The sequence below is a fragment of the Ovis aries genome, chromosome 3, assembly GCF_016772045.2.
Source record: "Ovis aries strain OAR_USU_Benz2616 breed Rambouillet chromosome 3, ARS-UI_Ramb_v3.0, whole genome shotgun sequence".
NCBI classification, from domain to species: Eukaryota; Metazoa; Chordata; class Mammalia; order Artiodactyla; family Bovidae; genus Ovis; species Ovis aries.
In genome coordinates, this window is record NC_056056.1 from 36,074,453 (window position 1) to 36,102,070 (window position 27,618).

The 27,618-nt window shown below is 47.6% G+C and overlaps 1 protein-coding gene across 1 annotated transcript in view; it reads right to left on the minus strand.

The window, feature by feature from the left end:
* The window catches only part of ALK (ALK receptor tyrosine kinase), a 741,252-nt gene that overhangs the window by 46,267 nt on the left and 667,367 nt on the right, over window positions 1-27,618 (minus strand). Inside the window, exons 12-13 of the mRNA XM_015093875.4 lie at window positions 14,640-14,802; window positions 131-281 (exon numbers count right to left, since the gene is read on the minus strand). Of these exons, the coding sequence (XP_014949361.3) occupies window positions 131-281; window positions 14,640-14,802 (314 nt within the window). The remainder of the gene's footprint in view (window positions 1-130; window positions 282-14,639; window positions 14,803-27,618) is intronic.

Below are 27,618 nucleotides of genomic sequence, written 5' to 3' on the forward strand. Positions count from 1 at the left end.
GAACAAGGGGTGAGTCCTGCCATTTTTGAACGAGAGCTCCCTGATGGGGTGTGTCTGGCGTTGGTGTCCCTGAGAGACCTGTCTGGGTCCTGGGGAAGGTGGAGGAGAAACTCCCGCTCTGGGTACTTACGCTGGGGCAGGCGTCTTCCCCTTGTTGCCCAACCAGGATGTACAGCGTGTCATCCTTCTCCAGGTTGAAGATGCCCAGCACAGACACTCCGTGGGACCGCATCATGGTGTTCTTCCCACCTTTTCCGCCAGCCGCCCCATAGCCGGAGATGCTGCAACAGGACAGATCACACGGGCTCCTATCATGGGGTGTGAGGACCAACTCCCTTCCTGCCCACCCCATGGCTCCCAGCAGGCTGAGCACACTGCCCTCGTGCTGGAGGGCTGTCCCCTGCATCAGCCCATGAGGTCAGCAAGGAGGGTCCTCTGTCTACTGTCAGGAGAGGGCTGTCAAGTTCAGAAAGGGACAGGAAATCACGTCATTCACAGAGCTAGGAGGATAAAGAACTAGCAAGGGGTACAAGAGAAGGAAAGGGAGGAGGGACAGGGGAGACAGAGAAGAGAAGACAGGGAGAGTCTGCATTAAGGTGGGGTGTTGCAGTGATGGTGTCCCAAACACCTGGGGTCTCCTATTATGGATTTCTCTCCCTGTCCAAGATCAAAGGACTCATGTGGTCCACCTTAGAGAAGCAGCTTTCCTGTTCTTCATCTATAAAGTGTTCTTGAACTTTCCTGCTCCTCATCTATAAAATGGGGATGAGAAAAACCTACCTTCTAGCCCGTGTGTGTGGTGAAGTTTAAAGCAATGAGGTCACGTCTCAGAATTGTGGCTGGCACATAGAAGCACTCACTGAGTATTTATTATTATTCTTACTGATGGGAGTAGCAGTAATTGACTTGGTACGAAGTTTTAAAGTCTCCCCACGGGCTCTAGACACAAGGACTCCCACATGGAATGACTGAGGAGAGTGGTGTTTACGAGCACAGACTGTTTATTCCCATCTCGCCAGTAACTCCTTCTGGAGCCATGTGTGTGCAGACAACAAGCAAGCAATCGTGATGAAAATAAAACCAGAGTGTGGGGATGCAGGGGTATTCCTGCTGCCTCTGAGGCTGTTGAGATGAAGTCAAGCAAGGATGGGGGACAAAGAACGCAACTGGTGAACCGTATGAGAAGAGCAGTGTGCCATGGAGACAGTTCCTGTGTCCACTACACGTACCTCCCCAGAGACTGGCTACCAGGAAGAGGGGTTTGGGGGCTTTCGAGTCCCTGCATATTCAGATCCAAGGTCCTTTATGAAAAGCTTCGAGGGAGAGCTGCAAGGCGATTTTGTTCACATGCACATGTGATGGCTTCTCCACCTTTAATTCTAGGAAATGTCCTGTGTTCCCAGCATGGGAGGGGGCTCCTGGGGGCTGTCCTGAGGCAGAACTCAGGCCTGTTCTGCAGAGACAAGGCTGGAGGGCCAGCTGATGGCTGACGTGGCAGCTGAGAAACCAAGATCTCCGTAGAGAGTGAAGGAGAGTTGAGCCCATCATTCTTTCTCCAGGGCCAGCTCCCCTGAGAGCTCGTTGCACATTGGTGTAGGGCATGTGCCTAAAAGGAGATGGGAGATGGGCTCCAGGCCCTCGAGGGGCTTACAAAGAAACTGGGGAGATAGAGTTATGACCAGAGAAATCTCCCTGTGGGAGTGCTGAGACTGTGGAGGCAAAGTGGAAGCACCAAAGGGCTCTGGGCTTCCAAGCCCAGTGGACCATTTCCTTGCTGTGTGTCCGCTCAGGGTCCCAGATTCTTCCCTTGTCAAGGAAGAACCATTCATTCCTCTCCAAACATACAGGGGCATGGGGAGAGTCAACGTCAGGAGGAGATCCGGCAGCTCTCTGCGCAAATCAGGGCTGTCAGGTGCCCGGGCCCAGGAGGGGCAGACGACTGTGACAGGCAAGGCGGCAGCAGCGCTGGGGGCCCTGGCTGCTTTTGGGGGGGGGGTGCGGGGTGTGCATTTGAGGTCTGCTTTGTGATGGAGATGAGGGATGGGTAGGACTTTCAGACAAGCAGAAAGAGGTGGAGGGTAGCAGTCAGGCTTGTGTGAGCAGAAATGAAGAGGGAGAAAAGTCAGGGGGCTGGGGTAGGGAAGAGGGGGCTGGGAGGTCTGCAGAGAGAAGTAGGGCCGATTCCTGACCATGTGCTAGGCGTGAATGCATATGGCATCCCCCCCAACCCCCGAATCCAACAGCCAATAGCCATACACAGGAGCTGTTAGCTGTTTCATTTGACAGATGAGGAAACCAAGGAACAGAGGGATTCACTGGACCAAGCAAACCCTGGTCCAAAGCTCTACACTTCCCCTCATGGAGGCCATCTGCCCTCCAGCACACTGCTGCAGTTTATATGGTCTGAGAAGCTACTGGCCCATCCTGACTCACTCAGATTGTCTGCCAAACCCTCGCTCCCAACCCATTAGAAACAGAGTGGTGATGAGGATGATTAAAAGGCTGAGGATAAAGGAAGGCTCACTGGTGAAAGGAAAGCAGCAGAATCATTTAGCTCAGAGAAGGCAGACTAGGGCCGGGGGGTGGGGGTGGTGGGCGTTCCAGAGACCTGGTCGAGTGTGGAGATACTGACGTGGATGTGTACCTGCCTCATCTGTCCAGCTTGCCGCCCCAGGGCCATTGGCACGTTGCCTCAGAAAGTGGTTTTGAAGGTGAGGTTCGCTTGGAAGACTGCTGCCCAAGAGGGAGTCCTTGCCCTGCCCACTCCTGCTATGGCTGAGAGGTGAGCTGTACCCTTCTCCTCCTTTCTGCCTCATTTGCATAGTCATTTGCATCAATCTGCATGTATTATGAATCATTCTGAACTCTCTCACATGTTTAAATTTAGCCAAAGCATTATATTTTAGATGTTGTTTGTTCCTGACACTTCCCCCTAGCCCTCAAGCCTTCTTTCCTATTTCTCCTGCCCCCAACTAAGTCTGAACTCCAGCCCCATCTGGGTCTTGACCTAGTTCTTGGTAGAGAGGTAGATGGAAAAAGCCCTGAGTTCTGAGTCATATCCGGGCACTCTGTTGGCTGTGTGACTTGGGACAACTTGGTTAAACTCTTGGAGTCTCAGCTTCCCCTAGCCAAGGAAAAAACGAGGACAAGGACCCCTGCCCTCATGAGGGTAAGTAGTGGATTTGAAAAGACGGCAAACTGCTGCCAAGTGCAAGGTTGGGGGACTCTGGGCCGGGGAGACTGGGGAGCTTGGCACCCAGGTGTCAGCAGCTGGTCTTTGCTTTCCTGTGTGATGGCCTCAGCCCCACGTTTTCACCTGGACTAACATTTAGACACGGGGAACTGGCAGCTACCTGCTTGGACCACTTGTAGGGGATAGTGCCTCTCTGGTCAGTCTGGTGAGGCCTGAAATTCCACCACTGAGCTTCACTCCCTTGGAAGCTTCTAGCTACTACAAGGCCCATCTCTTCCAGGTAGCTATACCACAGTGAAAAAAGCACAGGCTGGTGCAGACAGTTGTTGCTGTTGTTCAGCCGCCCAGTCGTGTCCATCTCTGTGACTCCATGGACTGCTCCACGCCAGCCTTTCCTGTCCTTCACTATCTCCTGGAGCTTTGCTCAAACTCATGTCCATTGAGTCGGTGATGCCATCCAACCATTTCATCCTCTGTCGACCCCTTCTCCTCCTGCCTTCAATTTTTCCCAGCATCAGGGTCTTTTCTAATGAGTCATCTCTTTGCATCAGGTAGCCAAATATTGGAGCTTCAGCTTCAGCATCAGTCCTTCCAGTGAATATTCAGGACTGATTTCCTTTAGGATTGACTGGTTTGATCTCCTTGCAGTCCAAGGGACTCTCAAGAGTCTTCTCCAACACCACAGTTCAAAAGCATCGTTCTTCAATGCTCAGCCTTCTTGAGGGAGAAGGAAATAGCAACCCACTCCAGTATTCTTGCTTAGAGAATCCTGTGGACAGAGGAGCTTGGTGGGCTGCTGTCCATAGGGTAGCACAGAGTCAGACACGACTGAAGTGACTTAGCAGCAGCAGCAGCAGCAGCAGCAGCCTTCTTGATGGTCCAACTCGCACAACCATATGTGACCCCTGGGAAGACCATAGCCTCAACTATAAGGACCTTTGTTGGCAGAGTAATGTCTCTGCTTTTCAACATGCTGTTGTCTTCTGATTTCATGGCTGCAGTCACCATCCACAGTGATTTTAGAGCCCAAGAAGAGGAAATCTGTCATTACTTCTACTTTCTCCCCTTCTATTTGCCATGAAGTAATGGGACTGGATGCCATGATCTTACTTTTTTTAATATGTAGTCTTAAGTCAACTCTTTCACTCTCCTCCTTCACCCTCATCAAGAGTCTCTTTAGTTCCTCTTTGCCTTCTGCCATTAGAGTGGTATCATCTGCATATCTGAAGTTGTTGATGTTTCTCCCACTATCTTGATTCCAGCTTGTAATTCATCCAGCCTGGCATTTCTCATGATGTGCTCAGCGTATAAGTTAAACAAACAGGGTGACAGCAGACAGCCCTGTCATACTCCTTTCTCAATCTTGAACCCATCAGCTGTTCCATATAGGGCTCTAACTGTTGCTTCTTGACCTGCATACAAGTTTCTCAGGAGACAGGTAAGATGGTCTGATATTCCCATTTCTTTAAGAACTTTCCACAGTTTGTTATGATTCACACAGTCAAAAGCTTTAGCATAGTTAATGAAATAGGGGTAGATATTTTTCTGGAATTCCCTAGCTTTCTCTATGATCCAGTGAATGTTGGCAATTTGATCTCTGGTTCCTCTTCCTTTTCAAAACCCAGCTTGGAGATCTGAAAGTTCTCGGTTTCCATAATGCTGAAGCCTAGCCTGCAAGATTTTAAGCATGACCTTATTAGCATGGGAGATGAGGGCAACTGTCCGATGGTTAACACATTCTTTAGTACTGACCTTCTAGGGAACTGGGATGCGGATTGACCTTTTCCAGTCCTGTGGCCACTCCTGGGTTTTCCAGATTTGCTGACATACTGAATGTAACACCTTGATGGCATCATCCTTTAGGGTTTTGAATAGCTCTGCTGGAATTCCACTGCATCCACCAGCTTTATTAACAGCAGTGCTTCCTAAAGTCCACATGACTTCACTCTCCAGAATGTCTGGCTCTGGGTGACTGACCACACCTTCATACTAATCCGGATCATTAAGATCTGTTCTGGATGGCTATTCCATGTTATTTTGTACGGTTATCCTTTCCATCTCTTCTTGATCTCTTTGGCATCTACTAGATCTCTACCATTCCTGTCTTTTATTGTGCCCATCTTTGGATGAAATGTTCCCTTGGTATTTCTAATTTTCCTAAAGAAATCTCTAGTCTTTCCCCTTCTACTGTTTTCTTCTGGTTTTATGCACTGTTCACTGAAGAAGGATTTCTTGTCTCTCCTTGCTGTTCTTTGGAACTCTGGATCTAGATCCAGCTCTGTCCCTCATGGCCAGGAGCTGGGCGAGACATCCCCCACTCAGGATCTGGGTGAGACGTCCCCCATTCAGGTGCCAGCCTTGCACTTGGGCTGCCCTGAGAGCCAGAGCCGCCTGGACTTTTGTGTTCAAGGCACCTTGCTTCCCTCTTCTGGTTCTGGCCCTGCTACTCACCAGCTTTGTGACCTTGGGCAGATTATGTACTCTCTCTGAGCTCTAGTTTCCTCATCTATAAGAGAGGGATAATAATACTTAGCTTGAAAGGTTGTTGTGAGAGTTCCGTGAGATAATGCCCCTTATAAGGGGCCTGGGGCTTCCCTGGTAGCTCAGCGGTAAAGAATCTGCCTGCAATACAGGAGCCCACAGCAGACATCGGTACAATTCCTGGGGTCGGGAAGATGCTGTGAAAGAGGGCATGGCAACCCACTCCAGTATTCTTGCCTGGAGAATCCCATGGATAGAGGAGCCTGGCAAGTTACCATCTATGGGGGCGCAAAGAGTTGGACACGACTGAAGCAACTTAGTATGCAGGCATGCTGAGGGGCCTAGTTCAGCCCCTGGCGGGTAACTAGTGAGTAACAAATGGTAACTGTTCTAATGTACCCCTGGTGAGCCTGTCCACTCCTCTCTTGGAGTGACTTCTGGGAGGCAGAAGGGGGCGACTGGGTGAGGCCCCGGATTCTAGAGAGTAGAGCAGTAGGTGGAGTAGGGTGTGGCCAAGGGGCCAGGGTCAAGGAGTTCAGTTTCACCCTGGACCCACCTCCACAGGGAGTACAGGCCAGCCCTGGCGCTTCCGAAGACCCTCGAATCACGTGAGTCACGTTACGCAACCTCCTGCCAGGATGATAACCTCAGCCTGACTCTCTGAAGCTTTCTTCCCATCCCTTGTAAACAGCTTATTTTGATGGTTGACAAATGCCAACAAATTAATATACCTGCCACTCAAGTGGGGAAAATGACTCGCTGTGATTCCAATTTACTGGAAATTACAGGATACTGTTCTCAACGAGCTGATGCTGTAATTTTTTTGTTTTTCTTCATCTAAATCCATGTCCCCTGGTCAGAATGAATGTTTATTGGGTTTGTGTTTTGTATTATTGACTGTGAGCTATTGTTACCTGATGTAATTGAGTTGTGAATCTTTTTTAAATAAAGAATTAGCAGCAAATCAAAGTGGCTGCCTGCCGGAGCCTGAAAGGAGAGCACAGCTGGTGTGCAGCACGGGGTTGCCAGGGACGGTGGAGGGGAGGGGGCGAGGGGACCCCACTTGGAAAAGCAGGGATACCTCATTTCTCTCCTACACCCAATCTGGGCTCTGCCTTTAACACCTCGCTGGACTTCGAGCAAGTCCCTCTATCTTCTGAGGCTTGGTTTCCTCCTCTGGGAAATCAGAACAGGAAGGTCCACCCTGTGTATCCATCCAGGCTCTGGGGTGCTGTGAGAGCGCAGAGATGCTGGGTGTGTTCAGAGACGCTGGATGTGTGCAGCGCTTTGGCAGCACGAGGTCTCTGTTCAGTTGTATAGTCGGATGACTCAGATGGGTCCTGCGAGCCATCAGGTGACACCCAGGTCAGCAGTAGAGGCTGTCCCTGTTCCATTCCGGTTTTGCACCGATGAACAAGACCTATTGTCCATTCGTGTTCCTTACCGCCTTCCTGACCAGGAGTATGAGAGCTAGAAGAGACCTCAGTGACCTCTCCTTCTCACCCCTCCTTTGACAGATGAGGCCCTAAAGCAGAGGGGAGGTCACACAGTGTATCAGAGGTAGAACCCAGGCTTCATTCTGCCTGTGGCTCATGGATCTTGGCCCCATGCACCCCCCGCCCCCCAGGCCCACACTCTGACTTGCCCTGCTCTAAGCTCTCTAGGGCGATAGCTATCTGCACAATTACCCTGGCAAGGAGTTGTGCCTGTGACTCTGCTCTACGCTTGTCTAGAACTGTCCTGGCATTGTGAACTGTTCTTGAACTTTTCTGCTCTGCAGTCTTTGTAAAGACCAGAGGCTCAGTCTTCTCTACAAGGTCTGCAGCTCCAGACAGACAAGTGGACACCACCCCCACCCTTTCCCTGGCTCAGAGCCGAGCATGCAGTAGGTGCTTCATGGCTGAGGGTGGATCTGAATGATGGTGTGATCCAGCTGTACTTGCTGGTCTCTGGAGCCAGGTGAGGAAATGAGTGTCAGGGACAGAGGCCATCAGGAACAGCTGCGGCCAGGTCTGCAGGCGGGCTTGGCTGGCTGCAGCTGCGATCTGGGACCTTCTGCACGCTATGTCTGAGAAACAAGTGAACCATGTGAGAGCTGCTGTCAGGAGCTGTGGGCTGTGCTTGACAAATGAGACCAATGATTTTATGGACAATCTGTGTGTGCGTGCATATACGTGCGTGTGTGCGTGTGTGTGTGGGGGAAGCTGGGGGAGGAGGAGGGCTGGGAAGGATGTGGAGCCCTGGAGAGGTAGTAAGGAAGGAAGACAGGCAGGTGGGCTGGGGGGAGGGAGAGAAGGATGAAGACGGGAAAAAGTCAGGAAGAGTGAGAGGCTGGCTGGCCGATACCTCTGGCGTGCGGCTGCCCCAGCACGGGTGTGTCACACATGGAATCCTACTAAATACCCCCAGGCCTCAGAGCTGGGCGCGTGCCTCCATTTCACGGTGAGGCTGAGATTCTTGCCCCAGCACGATCCACAGTCCATGCTCGCGCTCTGACCCACCTCAGTCACCCACCCCCAAGGGCACTCAGAACCAAACTGGGAAACCTCTCAAATCAGGTGCCCCCCTCCCTGTTATCCTTGCCTGTCGTTCCCAGTCAGGCTCCTTGGGACAGGAGCTGTCACTCACTGTCCTGGCTTCCTCAGTCCCTGACTCACTGTCCTCCTGGTATCGTCTGCTCCCCTATCCCCCATCCACTCAGTCCTCCAGTCACGCTGACTCTACCTCCCAAACGTATCAACCCCTCTCGCCATGTTTCCCCTGCCCTGGTCTAGCCCCACTTGACTCTTGCCTAGATGACCTCAACAGCCTTCCCTCTGCTCTCCCTGCCTCCCTGCTCTTTTCTCTCCTCATCACACCATCACCAGAAGGAGCACAATGCGACTGGGAGGTGAGGCTCCAGTCTCAGGACCAGGTCTGGCCTCAGCTTCTGCAGGCCCCGGCTCCCCCAGGAGCTCTTTCCACCAGGAAGGCCCTCCCCTCTTCTTCATAGACAACTCTGTCACCTTCAAGACTGAAACTCGGGCTTCTGTCTCCTTGCGGAAGCCACCCGTGAACTCAGGCCCTTCCCTGGCCTCTGATGGCAGGGCGGTGTGTAAACCTCCGGTGTGGCATTTGTACATCACATGGAAATGCTTTGTTCCTACGTCCACCATTGGCTGGGGCTCCTTTGGAGGCAGAGACTGGATCTTGTACCCTCTACAAACTTAGGTGTCAGGCACAGTGTCCTAATAGGTGCTTAGTACGGTTCTCTGAGATTTGCAAAGCAGGAGGAGAGCAGGTGTGGACCCCTTTCCTGTTTTGTCAGAAAAAGTCGAAAATCTAGGGGAAAGGGAAGCTCAGGACAGGACAGCAATGTGTGTGTGTGCGTGTGCACACGCGTGCGTGCATCTCTGTGTGTGTATGTACGCACACACGCGTGCATGCATGTATCTCTGCGTGCATCTGTGTGTGCACGCACATGCGTGTGCGTGCATGTATATGTGTGTGTGCATGTGCACACGCGTGCGCGCATCTCTCTGTGCGTGCATGCACGTGCGTGTGCGTGCATGTATGTGTATGTGTGTGTGCGCGCGTGTTTGTGTGTGTGGGGGCTTTCAGTACCATATAAAATAGGTAATTAATAAGAACCTGGGCTTCCCTGGTGGCTTAGATGGTAAGAATCCGCCTGCAGTGCAGGAGACTCGGGTTTGATCCCTGGGTCGGGAAGATCCCCTGGAGGAGGAAATGGCTACCCACTCCAGTATTCATGCCTGGAGAATCCCATGGACAGAGGATCCTGCTGGGCTGCAGTCCATGGGGCTGTAAATGGTTGGATGCGACTGAGCGACTAACACACACACACAAGGACCTGCTATACAGCACAGGAAGCTCTACCCAGTACTCTGTAACGACCTATATGGGAAAGGAATCAAAAAGAGCAGATAAATGTATAGCTGATTCACTGTGCTATGCAGGAGAAACCAACACAACACTGTAATAACTATACTCCAATACAAATTAATTACAAACAAAGAGTGGGGGTGTTTTCACCTGTATGCATCCCCGAGGAAGCCTCAGACAATGATGCCCCACCTTGGCAGACAGTAGGTGCTTGGGAAGTAGTAGTTTCTTTTCCTTAACCTCTCTGATCAATAGGTAGAGACCTTGACTGGAGCAATAATAGTGCCAGGTCTCAGGCTGCAGTCAGACAACACTAGCTGACTGCCACTCTTCCAGGAATAGGTGGACTCCCTAAGGAATGCTCCCAACCTTTCTATTCTCAAGAACATTTTATCACATCTGTCTTCTGGGTGTCCTGTTTGTCTCACTAGATGAATTGTACTTACTAAATAAGGATTAGTACTAGTCACTACGGAGGAAATATCTTCCAGAAAAAAGGCACCTGACCCTTCAACCTGGATATTCTGACTGGGGGACATTTTGATGTAGGCTATAGCACTTTGGGGCCTCCCAGGTGGCTCAGCGGGTAAAGAATCCACCTGCCAATGCAGGAGACATAGGAGACACAAGTTCAGTCCCTGGGTTGGGAAGATCCCCTGGAGGAGGAAATGGCAAACCACTCCAGTATTCCTGCCTGGAAAATTCCATTGACAGAGGAGCCTGGTGGACTCCATGGGTTGCAAAGAGTCAGACGCTACTGAAGCGACTAAGCATGCATGCACGCATAGCACTTTGATGTGCTATAATGATTTATAGTGAATCATTTAATGGTCTGCTTCTTTCATGTGACATTATGTGACCAACAGACATTATTGTCCAAGTTTCAAGCCTCAGCTAAGGTCAAGGATTAGATGAGCGTCAAGAATATCTGTAACAGCCTTTGTTGGGTTAAAAAACAAGGAGTCAACAGCAACAACAAAACCCAAACCAAACATTTTGGGTTTTGATTCTTTCATTTTGATATGGTGCTTTTCAGGCCAGTTCAAAAAAGTCCCCTTTAGCAATGTGAGCATTTCAGTGTCTTGCTTCAACAGAAAAACAACTCCTGTGTGTGTTTCTGGTCAGTGTGCAGTAGGGAGTGCTAGGGACTTCGAGCTACCTAGTCTCAACATTCCAAAGAGAGAAATGAAAACAGTTCTCCCATTTGGGCTGGGCTCATAGCAACACAGGGTGGTGATATTGTGGCAATTCATGTAGATCAGAAACCTGGCTAGACTTAGATATGGCTGTGATTACTAAAAAATGGGGAAATGAATTAATTATTATTTAAGTGTAGTTTAATAAGTTTAATAATAAGATTGCCGGGAGAAATAACAGTAACCTCAGATATGCAGATGACACCACCTTTATGGCAGAAAGTGAAGAGGAACTAAAAAGCCTCTTGAGGAAAGTGAAAGAGGAGAGTAAAAATTTGGCTTAAAGCTCAACATTCAGAAAACTAAGATCATGGCATCTGGTCCCATCACTTCATGGAAAATAGATGGGGAAACAGTGGAAACAGTGTCAGACTTTATTTTGGGGGGCTCCAAAATCAATGCAGATGGTGATTGCAGCCATGAAATTTAAAGACGCTTACTCCCTGGAAGGAAAGTTATGACCAACCTAGATAGCATATTCAAAAGCAGAGACATTACTTTGCCAACAAAGGTCCGTCCAGTCAAGGCTATGGTTTTTCCAGTGGTCATGTATGGACATGAAAGTTGGACTGTGAAGAAGGCTGAGCACCGAAGAACTGATGCTTTTGAACTGTGGTGTCGGAGAAGACTCTTGAGAGTCCTTTGGACTGCAAGGAGATCCAACCAGTCCATTCTAAAGGAGATCAGTCCTGGGTATTCATTGGAAGGACTGATGCTAAAGCTGAAATTCCAATACTTTGGCCACCTGATGCAAAGAGTTGACTCATTGGAAAAGACTTTGATGCTGGGAGGGATTGGGGGCAGGAGGAGAAGGGGACGACAGAGGATGAGATGGCTGGATGGCATCACTGACTCAATGGACATGAGTTTGGGTAAACTCCGGGAGTTGGTGATGGACAGGGAGGCCTGGCGTGCTGCGATTCACGGGATGGCAAAGAGTCGGACACTACTGAGTGACTGGACTGAACTGAATTGAACTGAAGTGTAGTTTGGCAGGCATAATCTTTCAAAAAACCAGAAAAAAGTCCTCAGAAGCAAAGAAGTTGGGAACTACTGCTGTTCTGGAAATGCTGTCTGGCCACTGCCTGACACCATGGTTACTCCAGCAGATTTCTTGCAGATGTTGGGCTGGGTAGCACCTATCGTGTGCAAGACATGTGCGAGGTACTTGTACATGATCTTTGCAACCGGCTGGACAGGTGTCAGCAACTCCCAACCCTCACCTTTAGATGGGAAAACAGAGTCTCAAGAGATTCAGTGACCTGCCCAAATTTGGAAGTGGGTCTGATTCACCCTATCTTAGGGGAAACAGCCTAAGAGAACCTCCGTAAGTCTTAGGGGACTTTGAACCAGTCTAACTTGGGAGTCGCCCTGGGCAAAGATGGGACAGTGGGTCTTGGTGGAGGTAACTGTTGAGGTCTCTGTCTGCCTTGCCACTCCTCTGCTGCCTTCCTCATGTTGCTTTTCATACGTGGGGATTTACATCAAGTGCTGGGCTGGCCAGTCTTCCTTCAAGCAGTGGGGCCTCCCCTCCCAGGCTCTCATTTCTGGAGGCTTCCGGAAGGTGGGTGCTGTGTGGGTCCTATGGATCCCCCCATTTCCTGTTTCTTACGTCTCAGAGTCCAGATGTGAGTTTTAATGGAGGGAACACAAAGACTTTGAGCCTGAGGGTTCTTGGTTCAAATTCCATCTTTGTCACTGAGGGGGCCTCTTTAGGGGGCCCTTAAGGGGGCTTTCCAGGTGGCGCCAGTGGTAAAGAACCCACTTGCCAATGCAGGAGATGTAAGAGGTGAGGGTGAGATCTCTGGGTCAGGAAGATCCCCTGGAGGAGGAAATGACAATCCACTCCAGTACTCTTGCCAGGAGAATCTCATGGACAGAGGAGCTGATGGGTTACAGTTCAGCTCTTACAAACAGTCAGACACGACTGAAGTGACTTAGCACGTGTGCATGCAGACACAGACATGCGGCCTTAGATCTGTTGCTTAACTTCCTGACTCCAGTTTCTTCACATGGAAATAAGGGAATACAGATAAATACAATAATAATGACATCTTCCTCATTGTTACAAGGAGGAGAAATACCTAGTGGGTCCTCAACAGACACGCATCCTCTTCTCTCTAGGACAGTGGGTGACCTCTGGAAAATCAGCCAGGCAGGAAGGGAGGTCTGGCCTGCTCAGTGCGGTAGGGGCAGGGGTAGCCGGATGTCTTTGGCCATTTACTGGGGATTTGTGGGACCTGGAGCTGCTAATCGCATTGCAGCCAAACCTTGTTATTGCACTCCTCCCCAGAATGTCATTTAAAAAGCACTTAGGGTTTCCCCAGAACGCATTTACTCGAGGTCCCAGGGGGTGGGACTGCACAGAAAACGGGGCAACCTGAGAAGCTCCTTTCCTTCCCCGGGGGGCTGAGGCTGTACGGGAGGTGGGTGGGGGCTGCAGGAAGGGAAGCAGCTCATTTCCCACTCCCCTCTGCGGAGGGGAGGGGAGGGGGGATTTGCATGAACAATGGCATAATTATGTTTCCTGTTTATGCAGCCCAGACAAGTGCTGTGCAAGGAGCCTCCACTGGCTGGGCCTCAGAAGGCTGGGCCTGGAGGCAATTTCTGGATCCCGTGGCTGTGGGGAGGCTCCTGACCCTGAGCTTCAGTTTCTTCCTTTGTAAAAGGAGGATTGCGGCATTGACCTTGCCCCCATCATCGATCTGTGAGAAGATGACAGTCTGGGGTGTGACGAACCCAGTGGTTTTTGGGGGTGGCATCAACATCACCTGATAACTTGCTAGAAATTCACATTCTCGATGAACGAATGTGTGGATAGATTCCATGAGTACAATGAATACCGTTTATGTCTCCCTCCTCAACCTGCATCTAGTAAACACCAATGTGTTGTCATATTTGCTTCATTAATGTAAAAATATTTAGCATGAATAAAAATGAAATGCATATTCTTGGGCCCCACTCCAGACCTATACAATCATGCTCTTCGCAAGGCTTCCCTAGTGGCTCAGATGATAAAGAATCTGCCTGCTAATGTAGGAGACCTACATGAGGTCAATCCTTGGATCAGGAAGATCCCCTGGAGAAGGAAATGGCAACCCACTCCAGTGTTCTTGCTTGGGAAATCCCATGGACAGAGGAGTCAAACAATCAGATACAACTGAGTGACTAACACCTTCATTTTTTTACTTTGCGAGTAGGGCCAGCAGTCTGGGCCTTGTACAGCACATGGCTGGGCTACTTAAATAAAAGGCGTAATTATGCCATCGTTCATGCAAATAACTGGCCTTTGTGTCATTCTGATGCCCATTCAGGGTTAGAAGCCTTGCCATTAGCTTGGCTTAGCTGCCTACTGCTGAAGTTGGGCCTCCCTCAGCCTGGCCTTGCTCTAGTGGAATGCTCTAAGGTGGGGTTGGGCCTGGGATGAGAATTCAAGAATAGTCGCTTTACTAGCAAACAATGAAGGCCCAGGAAAGGAGGCTCAAGGATAAGAAACATCTTTCATGTGCATCATACTTTTGTTTCCCAAACATTTTGACATTTATTGCCTCATTCGAACAGCATGAAGTAATAGTCAAAGAACAGCCCATTCAAATTATAATTATTAATAAAACTAGAGAACACTCTGAAGCTAGCTCATGCATGCATATCGTCTCAGACCATTTGTGGTGTGGGTGCCTGGCAGACAGAGGACATAGCTACCTTTCCTGCCATATTCCATTATCCCCAATCTTCCCGTCTCCAGCCCTCACCTCCAGTGTGGGCCAGAGCCTCTGGCCTTGGCCTGCCTGGGCAGCCCAGTGGGTCAGGCATGCACCCACAGGCAGGACCCCAGTCCTCTTCAGGAGAGTGGGTCTGCCCTTGACCCTCCCCTCCTCCATACCCACCTGTAGGTGTCGGTGGCTGGCACCTTCCAAGTCTGGATGCCCTTCAGGGGGCCCTCGCTCCCCACCACCACGCTCAGGTTGGAGTTCCGGTAGGCATTGTTGCACTGGGCCTGCGTGGGGCCGTGGGGCCCACTGGCCCCGCATGTGGTGAACAGCCAGTGAACTGCACACAAGAGGAAAGGCAATCACTCACTTGGCCTGGCCCTCCCTTCTCCAGGGGTCTCCCTCGCTGCCTCTGAGCTGTTGGCTCCATGGTGCCAAGCCCCTGTTCCAAGATGGCACCAAGGCTGGGGCAAGGAACACTAATCAGTCATTTGAACTGGAAGCTTCTGTGAGGATCTGCTGTGTGCCAGGCCCTGGACCAGAGGTAGAGACACACACACGGAACAGACTTGGACCCTGGCCTTCACAGACTTACAGGCGACTAAAAGGAGACCCAAAGGGATACAACAACACAGGCCAGTCAGGGAAAAAGAGTCACAGAAGGGCCCAGCTAGCTCTGCACCGTGAGAGTTCTGAGGAGGGAGAGAAGACTCCTCTCAGGTGAGACAGGCACAAGCGGAGGCTAGGTCCTCTCCTGGTTCTCACCAGGTCCAGGACAGTGCTAGGCAAACAAGAGGTGCTCAATCTGTGCTACTGTGACTGGATCTAACCTGACTTCTGCATACAGGATCCTCTCAGCCTGAAGAAGTTCGAAAGAGTAAACTGGGCACAGAGTCAGCTCCATGCCATCCTTCCTCTCATTGGTTGGGCTTGGAAACACATTGGAAACAGCTCTGTGCTCTCTATTTAATGTAAAAAATAGGAAATGATCACTTGTGCCTCTGGCGCATGTCCTCCTGTTCCAAGCCCCTCACCGCTGTCTGGAGGTTTGTCCTCACCCAGAGCACCCAATGCTCTCCAGTGGCCTTTCAGGGGGGTCTCAGGAATACTCAGCACACCTCCACCCCTCCACAGCCGCTGGACCATTTCCTTCCATACATTTTATCTTTGAGTCAGGCTGGACCTTGGAGAATTGTCAGATTTCATCCTGGCGGGAATTCTAACATGTTTAAACCTATAAAGACTTCCCCCAAATGTGCTCTTGATAAAGTTACTTTTACTTAAAATACAAAAATCTCATTATAAGATTGGAGAAATGACTTCCCTTTAAAAAGATGAAGTTGAATCCTTCCTACAGAAAATTATGAAAAAATTAATTTGGGTGTATATAGCTTTGTTCGCTAAAACATAAAATTCTTTTGATGACTTTCAACGAACTTGATGAAAAAATGAAAGGTTAATTTGGGTTGCTAATTATCATCAATCAGATTGAGATTACATGGGGGCAGTTTTGATAACCTAAAAACCGGGCTGGTTGCGGTGGGCTTTTGTGATGCTGCCCCAGCTCGGGGTCAGGAGAGCAAAGCTCTAGTGGAGGTTCCAGTGCACACACAGCTACTCAATACTGAGCCTTCAGGGCTTTTCTTGGCTTCATTTTCTCCAAAGAAAGATGTTGATTTCTATTTGGTTTCTGAAGGTCGTTTCAAGGGCAAGAAGGTGATGAATCCATTCATCTTTGGTGTGAATGCTTGAGTGTTAATTTTCTCATCTGTTTGCATTGTAAGGGGGTAATCTGTTAATTCAAAGGACTGACTCTTTACTGGAAGCTTTTCAGCAGAGCTGTCACGGCCAGTTGACCTTTCACCCTCTCCAGTGCTCAAATTACACGTGTGGGCTGTGCCGGGGGAGATGTGGTAAGGTCACGGACTCTGAAATCAGCAAGAACATTTGGGCTTGGGAGCAGCCTCATCACTTGTTGACTATGGGACCTTGATCATCTTCTTTTTTGTCTGTGAAAGGGGCTAGATTGGTATGAGAATTAAAGGGAAATGAGGTGTATGAAAGGTTATTATGAAATATAAAACTCTAAAAATGTAATAAGCTATGTTGCTGACTCCTGCCTACAACCCAAGGCTGGTGCTGTTCCTGACAATGGGAAATGTGGCCAGGGTTTCTGTGAATATGGATCCCCCTGCCAACAGCACCTAGGAATTTAAACTCAGTGAACTGGGGATGAGGGTAGGAGCAGGAAGAAAAAGAAAAGCTCAGAAAAGAAGTTTAAAAGTCTATTCCACCCCATGGTCTCTAGCTCCTCCAAGTCTATTCTGCAGGTCAGTCTGTGCCTATAGCATGCAGCCTGGGTTTGGGGGCAGCCTTGTCAATCTGGGGCAGAAGCATGGTGGTTTATTTAGTTAGTTTGGTCCTGGAAACCAAGAATTCAGACATAAATACATATATGTTTTTTCCCCCTGGAGAGTGTGCTGAGGAAGACAGCTGAAAGAAGGCATGGACTTGGCACCCTACCTGAGCATCTGTTTTCAGCAGGACCTCTTCTAAAGCCAGCCTCGCTTAACATTGTTCTGAAGGTTCTGAGATGTTCTCAGACAGTCTGGGTTTTTACTTCCTGGTCAAGTTGGGCATCTGATGAGGTAGGAAGAGGGGCATGGGCTTTGAATCCAGATGGGCCAACTTTTCTCATTGGATTTTACCCCTGATGAGGTGTGAAAACTGGGGTAAACTCTGTAGCCTATCTGAGCCTCAGTTTCTTAAGCTGAACAAGTGGAGGTACAATACCCAGTACTTAGACGTGCTGTGAGTATTAAATGATGACCTAAGCAAAGTGCTTAGAAGGACATTTTGCATTAGAGATTCATAAAGAATATACTTTATAAAGTGTGTAACTTCCTGTTTAATTTTTGACTGTAGGAAAGCAGAGACACCCAGTCTCAAGATTTACATTCCTCAGTCCATAAAGAAGGGACTCTAAGGCTGTTTCTCAATAAAAGGAACAGTATTTTCCCAACTCATTGGACATATATTATTAGTCTCAGGTGGTTTCTATACACAAAATTCTGTTTTAATTTGCAGCAACTGCAGATGCAAAGGTCCAGAGCGGGAATTCTTTCTGAAGTGGATTCCGCAGAATGAGGATTCGCCATCCCAGGTCAGACCCATGATTCATCCAGCCGAGGTCTGTTGCGCTCACAGCCTTTCCGGCATGGAGGTCCTCTTTGCTCCCTTCGATGGCTCTGATTCTCATAAATCTGCCCAAGGTTGTTTGGAATTAATTTCTGTGTCCCATGAGCAGCACTTCTTAGGGGTATGGGGATTCTGAGTTTATTGCTTATTGAACAAGAGCTGTCCTGCTTCTGCTGTGTATGGCTTTGCCTTGCTGAAGCTTCATCCTGTTGGTTCTCTTTGCTCATCTGCCTGGAATCTCACAGACACCATTGAATGCCACAGCAAGATGGGACGACCCTGGAGATCTCTGAATTTAGTGGTTCCCAAACCACCTAAGGACCTTTAAAAATACCAGTTCCAGGGCCCTGAAGATTCAGATTCATATGGAGGAAGGACAATATTTGCATTTTGTGAAAACTTTCCCAGGAGAGCCAGACTGCTGTGTGCAGAGTGGATTAACAGTCAAGCTAGGAGTGAAACACGGATCTTCAGAGTTTAAGCTCAAGACTTGAAAAAGTGCTGCAACTACCCTAAAACCCTCACGGAAACTTTCTGTGAGTCTGGTTTTATTTTCCTTATAAATCCATGCGCCCAGGGCTTAGTTAAACCCCAACAAGGTTGCTCAGGCCCAGAGAGCAGGCAGGCCACCATGAAGGGAGAGGTGAGTTGCTCAGGGCATGTGGTAGGTAGACCCTCAGTTCTAGAAGGTACCACAGTGGCTTAGCCTAGCAGAGTGTGGGTACTGGAGTCACAGGCACAAACCAGGGAAAGCAGGTGATCAGTGTCAGGACTCTGGTCCCCCGAGAGGTCATGGGGAGCCAGGGGGTGTCAAAAGACTCCAGTAACTGGAGTGTTTACAAGATCAACCAGCAGACACATGAGAGGGACTGGGTAAAAAGCAACGCGGTAAAATCTTTGTTTTTAAACAGATCAAGGTCATAGTGAGACTGGCAGTGAGGTGGGCTTGATGTGAGCTGCCAATCTGAGAGTCCAAGGGTCCTCGCATTTCCCCAGCTCAGAGTCTACACTAATCCCAGAGGCTCCATGGAGCTGCAGGAGGATTAGCTGGCCCCCAAGGAGCATCCTGGATTGGAAGCACGGCAGGGAAGTAGCCAGGGAGGAAAGAAGCCCAGCTCTTTCCTCTTCTCTTACTTAAAACAACAACAACAAAAACCAAACTATTCTATTAAAACTCATTTATGTGTGAGAGAGAAAGAGAGAAAAAAGAACTGCTGTATCTTGTTCTTACTTATACCACACACTGGAAACCTAGTTTAATACTCACTCACATCTAAATTGTGTAAAGAACCCACAAACATCAAAATACTGATTGGTTATAGACAGCTGAGTAAAGAAAAATCCATTAAGCACTGGGTTTCATTTTACCTATATTGTAGCATCCTCTGAGAAGAAACAAATCAATTAGTAATATACGGCACAATGTTAAAAAAAATAGGCTAGATAGTGATTGTGCTGGTTTTATTACTGTTCCTAAGCCATCTCATCTGCTCAATTGAATGCAAAGAAATAAAGCGTGACACAAAGGAAAATAAGTTCTCAACTATCACTATTAATCACAATAATAAGGGTCTGCCTCACGCCGAAGCCGATATGGTTGTGCCATGGAAGTGAGTTCAACGGCTCCTGTGGCTCTTTTATACTATTTTGATTCTGATCCATGGAATTGAATTTTATCCATATTTGTTGACTGAGCTGAACTTCATGGGAGCTGTGGCATACTGAACCATTTTGATGGCCACTGTAGATCCCATTAAACTAAATAATGACCCCAAATCCAAGCAAATACAGTCATTCACCATCCATAAATGTATCTGATGCTATTCTTTATTATAAATTGGAGAAAGTAACCCTTTTTGTGAGTACGTGATGAAAATTAACCAGCTGTTCCCCTTATCAGGGCAAAATGAAAATAATAACACATACTGTTGCTATTGTGAGGTTAAAACATTTCAACTCTTTAAACAATGGAACAGCAACCCCTTCCAGATGCCAGATCAATGTCTGATTATTTCTGTCTTTTTTTGATGTTAGCAGTTGTTGAAGCATAATGCCTAGATATGTTTATTTACTGAGAGTTACAAAATAATGATATTCAGATTTCATCCTTTTTCCATATTTATTAGTTGGAATATATTCTTAAAGAGGTGCTTCTTCTCACCTACTATTTGGTTGCCCAGTGATACAGTTCATGTAGGGAAGGCAGATAAATGCTCCATTCTTTCTCCTTGTTTGGAGCATTCAAGGTAATGAATTGGTCATCTACTATGCTCTGAAATTGACTAGTTGTTTGTATATCACTATGAGTACATGAGTTTAAACATATTTTGAGTTTTAATTAATAATTATTATTTCTTAATAGCTCAAACTATCACATTTTTGGTGAGTGGTAGCTTCCTGAGTTCTTTTTTGTTGTTGTTTTTTAGTAGTTAAGCTGTGTCCTTTGGCCCCTTGCTATCTGGTGTGAAGAAATGTTCCTTACCCAGACCTGCGCTCAGCCATTTTTCAAAAACTTTGGTTTCTTTTAGTGAAAAAAAGCATGTTAGGTATACAATCTGGGTGCTATGGACACTTATTGCTAGTGGGTTTGTGATTGTTTCTAGGCTTTTTTAGTGGACAGAGCTAGGAAATACATAGGCTGTATACAAACGTGCGTGTGTGTGTGTGTGTGTGTGTGTGTGTGTGTATACACATTTATATGACAAAGTATCCATGAGTTTACATTGACAGTTCCAAATCAAATTCAGAACTACAGGGTTTTTAATTTAATCTCTTCTATATTACATCTGTATTTATTTTTCCACACTGCAAATCTTGCTCCTCAAGAACAAAAGTGATAATGGAATTAGAATATTCTCTAGTTACTCATACACTTTATGTTGCTTTGTCCTCACTCCCTTGGGAGTGAGTATTTGGGAGTTGGAAGGGACTACCTTACCAAAAATTTTTTGCTGTAAATATCCATGGGTTTTCAGTTTTGATATACATTTGCTCAATTTTTGCATAGAGATTCAGAGAGGTTAAAAAAAAAACTATGCTGTTACCACCAATGGTGCTGTGCATCATTCCAGGATGCTTAAATTGTTTTTAAATTTAGGAATCACTTGACATCTCTCTGGTCAGGCTCCTCACCTTTATTTCTACTCTTGGAACTGCAGGGTTTTTTTTTTCAGATTTCATCTCGGGGACATCCCCAGTGACTGTGGTCTATGACTTACTGTTGCATCATATTCTGCCTTTTTTTTTTTTTTTTTCGATACAGCCCACTGAGTGTAACTTAACTTCTTCACGATAGTGCCATTTGGACTTAGGGGCTATTTGACCCTTTACTAAATGACTGCAGACATAAATATTTTCTATTAACTCACTTTCTTTATTATCAGGTTTACTTTCTTAGGGCTTCAGGATGTTCTATGATTAGTCTTATTTGGTATCTAGTGTTGGGTGAGGGTGTGAGAAAGCACAGAGAATCTCTGGGCATTAGACTGAGGGGCAGCTAGAGGCACAAAATCTTTATTTCAGGGTTTTGGAATGTATTCACATTTGATACTTATATTTGGTGGATGGTGGAAGGTACTAGAAGAATCTGCTAACCTCAGATGAAAGGATGTTGTTGTGACTTTTCACCAACAGAGCTGGGGCTCTTTAGCCCTCTATTTCAATGTATTGAATTATAGTACACTGATGGGTCACTCCCACTCTCTGGTTTGTTTAGTGTCTTTAAAACATGTTAGAGCAGTAGATAGGGAATGGGGAAGAACTGTTACTTTTATCTCATCTCATAAGATGGTCAACCAGGCAGAAAAGTTTAACAACTGGCTTGTGATTATAGAGAAAAGTGGACCATCACATTTATTCTTTTTACAACATTTTTTCATTTGATCAATTTTCCATGTTGTTCTAGCTTGTTTCTCACACTGAACTATTTTGCATCTACACACACACACACACACACACCCACACACACACACACACACCCCTTGTTTGTTCATGCATTGCTTCCTGGTCATTTCTCTCTTATTCTGTTTTGATGATGAGAAGTTAGGAGTGGGTAACAGTGGTAATAATAACAGCAGCTCTGCCTTTCGTACTAAACATGCTCACAGAATGATCTGTTTTCACTTTTACATCCTTGTCTCCTAGGTGCCTCACACAGTCCTTCTGGATGGGCAGGATGCCTGCAGAAGCTGAGGTCTCCCGGGGAGCAAAGATCAGAGGCCCATATCCCCTTCTGCTGGGAGCAGACATCCCTTCATGAAGAACTTTGGAATGAGCCAGCTCCCCATCAACAGGGCAGCGAGTCTGGGCTGTTGAGATAAAAGCAGCTTTCAGGACTGGATTACCCTAAACAGCCCTGACACCCAGCCATCTGAGGCAGTTTTTAATGGCTCCTGTGATGGCTGCCTGTGTTCTCAGCCACCCTCTGTTCCCTGAGGGAAAGTGAGTAACCCATGAGAGAAGAAATGCCACAGGAAAAACACTATCCTGAAAGCAGCACTGTAAAAATTAAGTTAAGGGAGGTCTCGGGGCTAATTTGGTTATTTCCCGAGTTGGCGTCAGGCCAGAGCTGTGTTAATAAAGTATTGGATATTGAGATGGGTGCTGTGGACTCACTCATATGGGGGTTACACACTGCGGGTTTGGTTCTGAGGCTTAAGTGGGCTTAAGTGAGTCTCTAAGGAAATGCTCAAATCCTGCTCTTTAGCAGTATGGACATACCCCTGGCTCCATGGTTGATGGAGCTGATTGGCTGATAGACTGAGTGAATTAGTTAGTAGGATCCAAGTCAGAAATCTGGGTGAAGGAAAAGAAGTGCTTCTCTTTTTCAGGGAGCTCTTCTGACTTTCAGTTGTGTTGCTGGACAAGCCCAAGCTGTGCCTTATTTTCCTTACTTATGAGCCTTGATTCCAGAATTGGATTATTCTGTCAGTCACTTAATAATAAATAAAAATTAAATGAATAAAATATGTTATTACATTATTACAAAGTCACTGTCAATATTCACTATAAAAACCAAATCAGGCCTTTCAGACCCAACCACCTGGATTGGCTTAGAAAGCTGTCCTGGAGAAAGTTCTGGAGTCCCCATTATTTCTGGGACTCTGACAAGCTTTGAAAGACTAGAAACCCTCTTTCAATTTGTATTAAGGAGTGGGTCTTCTGGAGGCATTCTTCTATGTCCTCACTCAAGTTATGTGTTTCCCCGAAGTAGAGTGTGAGGATTTCATCTACAAATTGACGATCAACTGGGTTGGAGGAACTGATTGAACAAAAGGATCCCACATGCAAAATGCTGTCCCCCTTTTCCCTTAACACGGTTGGTTCTAAGAGGTCAAAAATTAAAATGTATTTGAAAGTTTTGCAAAAAACAAGGAAAAATATGCCTAGAATATATATTTATGTATAAATAAAAGGCTGCACAGCTCACAGGTGGAGGAGGAGGATTATAAATGAACTGAAAAGGTACAGAAGGCAGTCTATGAAGGAGAAGTGAATTGGCCCAATCTTTTCTGTAATATAGTTTGATAATGTTAAAAATAATATCGCACACTTTATATTAGTACAGTCTTTTATACCTTTCAGAGCAAATGATCTCATTTGCTCACCACAATAGCCAGCTCTGAGAAAGAACCATGGCAGGTAATTATTATTCCTACTTTAGGGATAAAGAAAACACTGGGGCTGAGAATATTTGATTCTCCTGAAGTCCCCTAGCTGGAACCACGGTCTCTAGGATTCTTTCTGATTCATTTTCCATCTGGCCATGGATTGGCACTCAGTAGGTACTTTGTGATATTTGAGTGTCTATGGAATATTGAACATAGAGGCTTAAGATTGCTGCCAAGATTTTGGCCCATCAGAATCCACAATGAACTCTCAGAGCTTCCTGGTGACTGGTTGCTCTCCCACATACAAAAGCCACTGCAGGTAGGCTGTTAGGGGATCCGAATGATCTCTACCTCCTGGTGGCCACAGCCTTGCATAATCCCCTCCCTTTGAGTACAGGCAAGACTTTTGGTTGCTTCTAACCAAAAGAATATGGCAAAGGTGATGGGATATTATTTCCATGACTATGTGATAAGATTGTAACTTCCATCTTGCTGGCAGACTCCCTATACTCTCTCTGTCTCTCTTTCTCTCTTTCATCAACAGCTTCTCCAGGAACTACTAACAACCACATGAACTTGGGAATAATTCTTTCCCTAGTTGAGCTTTCAGATGAGACCCAGCCCTGGTGAACACCTTACAGAACTTTATGAGAAACTATGAAGCAGAGGACCCAGCTAAGCTGTACCTGGTTTCTTGACCCACAGAAACTGATATAATAAATCTGTGTTGTTTTAAGCCACTGTGTCTATGGTAATTTGATACAGAGCAATAGATAACTATCTGCATAACCCAAATTCCTCCCCAGAAGCCAGTGCTTTCTCTGGCCTCCTCTTTTCTGTGAGCACCCAGCTCGGAGGAGTTCTTCTCTGTGCTCTCTCTCTCTTCCCTGAATCAGTGAAGCCTACACTTCTTGGCAATGGAGGGGCAGGCAAAGAGGAGCTGACTTTTGGGACCTAGCATTAGCATTTCAGGCATTCCTATCATAGTTTCTCTGTTCAGTTCTGTGCCCAAACAAATAAAAAAAAAAGTCTTTATGTCCAGGATCATTGAAGTTTTGCTGCAAAAAGCAAAGAGCTGAATAGGCTCTGAAGGGACGTGGGGTTGTTTTGCAGGCAGAACCAGCAAGTCTGAAGGAAGGATGGTAATTAAAAGTGGGCTTCCCAAATAACAAGTGTTTAATGCACCTGCACTGATGGAGGGGCCTTTGTGTCCTGCTGGTCTTGGAGCTAAACGATGCTAAGGCGTGCTGAAATCGGAGTTCCCGGATCATTTATTGTCTCCCATTTATGTAACCTTTCACTGAAACAAATGGGAAAAAACAACATGTTTTCTCAGGCCAGCCAAGAAGAGAGAGAAAGGCAATGGGTCCTCTCTGTTGCTAAAAGGGCCGCGGGATGGTGTGAAGGCGTTTTGTCTGCAGCTTCGTTATAATGCCAACCAGCACATCACGTCAGACTGGAGGTTCCTGAGGCGTTGTTGAGTCTGTCAGAGCTGGATGCTGCTGCACTATTTTTCCAGTGGGGCCCAGGGTCGGAAGGTTATTGGGAAGTTATGAATCCACTACTGATTCATTGCTTTCTCAACTGACACTGGATTTCGCTTCAAAAATAATGCTCAGTTCAGCATAATTGGCAATGCTCCAATCTTGAATAGAGAACTTTGCACCACAGGGCAGAATAAAGTCGGAGCCAGGGCTTGGGGGACCCGTCTGATTACTAGCTGTGCTCAAGAAGGATGCTGGAAAGGGACCTGGAGACTCCCTGCGTTGGGGTAGCAGTGGCTTCCTGTCAGGCTTATGTGGGCCCAGCTCTGGGTGGTGTATTTTCCATGAGGGGCACTTTGGATTGTTCCCAGCTGCAGGCCCCGAGGCACCCAGCAAGGGGCTTGATACAGAGCAGGCACAAATACAGACTTGTTAAATTAAACTCAGCTTCGTGTGACTTTTTTTTCCCCCCCTGGGACTGATTCAGGGCTCTGTGAACACATTAACTAGAAAGCAATGATGTCTTCTGTGTTGAACACTCAGTTGCATTTCTGAGTGGAAATGTAAGAGAAGTGGAAAGAGAAGACGGATGTAGCCAGTCTGGATGTAGCAGGAGCACCTCCCTAACCGTGGTCAGCAGCTGTGTGGTGTTTGGGATTGTTCCTAATGTGCATGGAAGCTGACAACTTCGGGGTGAGCTGACTTAGTGGGAACCCTGGCTCTGCAGTTGAATGGTAGGGCAGGCGGCATAACCCTTCTGATTACGTCTCCTGAGTTTTAGAATGGGAAAATCACGATGGCTCATGCAGTGCACTTTGGGTCAAGCACCTCTCTAAGCCCTTGACACCGATTCACTCATGTGAACCTTTCCTCAGACCTGTGCGATGGAAGCCCGAAGAACATAAGCTCCACTTTTTTTAATGTGAAGAAACAAAGGCACAGGAAGGAGAAGGGAATGGCTTTAAGTAAGTGGCAGAGTTGGGACCCGAATAGTGAAATCTATCCTGGGGGACTGGGTGAGGGGAAAGGCTGTAAGGATCATATAAGTGACCCCAAGCGTACTGAGTAGCTGGAGACACAGGTATGCAGAGGAAAGGGGGCATCTGCAAACCCATGAGACTCCGCTGCCCAGGGAGGGAGCTCAGCCTCTCTTCCAGGCTTTGGTGCCCCCCTCCACCATCACCAGGTCCCTGCGGAAGTGCTGCCTCTCCTTTAGCCACCAAGCAGCCCCTGGGCTTTGGTGTCGGCCACCTCCTGGGGATGCTGACTACTCTGGGAGGGACTTGAGTAGCAGGGATCATGAGTGCTGAGTCACGAGTCAGTTCCACGCCACCTGCCTCCCTGGAGCATGGCCACGCTGGCTCCTGGTGAAAGGAGTCTGTGCCCAAATGAAGCATGACAACCTAACAGGAAGGGCGCCGAAGCTGCTGCAGTGACTAGGACCCATGGGTCTTGTTAGGGCTCGTGATTCCTGCGTCATCACAGCAGACTATAAATAGGTGATAATCTAAAATTAGTGAATGAGAGAACTCGCAGCACATGGCTTAACAGCAGGCCAGCTGAGCAGGGAGACGGCCAGTGACCGAAGGGTTTCCAAGGATTATATCTACAGAATCTGCCCAACTCTCAAACAGGTGCTCCCTCCAACCGAACGAGTGCCAACAGAAGCGCCTTTCGTGTGCACCTGTGAAGGCTGGGGTACGCAGAAAGACGCCGGTTGACTGCAACGGTCAGCTTTCTTACATGTGCGGGAGTGCATTGTACGCCTGCTGCACTGTTGTGCATGTTAGTGAAGATGCCTCTATGTTCTGTTTAAACAAAAACTGACATTTTCAGTTCAGGGTGTTTCAGAGAAGAGTGATTCCTCCAGAAGACCCACTCAACAGTGGGATTCCTTTTAAGGTTTCTTTAAGGAAACTTTGCCCTTCCGAATGTTATCTGGCTTAGGAAACTTTTATTTTTCACGTGATTTTAAAGAAACATTCTTAGGCCTTTTACACAACTGGCATAACTTAGGGCAAGTTACTTCCTCTTTGCGGACATCATGCTCCTCAACTGTCAGTGGGGGATAATATCATCATACAAGCAAATGAGACGATGCATATGAAAGAATCCTGCATACTTCCAGCACCTGGCGGTGCTCAGGGATCGTGGTTATTATTGCTGTGTGAAGAGGAGACACAGGAGGCAAGGCCTTTGCTGCCTGTGAACTAAACCCTCGGAGCGGGCTGCATGGCTCTGAGCCTGCCTCCTCCCCATCTCCAGGTCCACACCTATCTGTATCGAGGTTGTCAGGCTGTGGTCTGGGGCTCCTAAACTCTGTTTTAAACCAGGATTTGCTTGTGAGTTTGTTAAAAAGGCAGCGTTTGCCCTTTCATCCTCAGACATGATGATTTTACAGGTCTGCTGGGCCCAGGGATCTGCATTTTAACCAGGAGCACTCGTGGGTGCCCCCTCACCCTGCCAGGTGAATGAAACAGATGACGTGAGAACACACCTGGATGAACCCTGGGCTGGATCTAGGTCCCCAGCAGCCGGCCTGCTCGCTTCTACATTCTTCACTCCCAGATGGTCACTGGTTATTTTCCATTAACGATGCAATGAGACCAGGAGTCTAATCCTGGGCCCCCCTGGAGTGAGTGGGCTTCTACCCTTACTTGTTGCCTCCCTCCCAGTTCTCTGGGGGCCTCCTGCCTTCAAAACTGGCACATAGTAAAGAGCCACAGTTAACACAGGGGTCCCAGCTTCGTCTCTGCCTCCAGCCTGGCACGAGGTTGTCGGCAGTGCCCACCGGTGACAAGACAACAGGATTTTCTGGAACCAGATTAGATAGGTGTTTTTTACTGGGCCTGCAGGGCTGGGGTG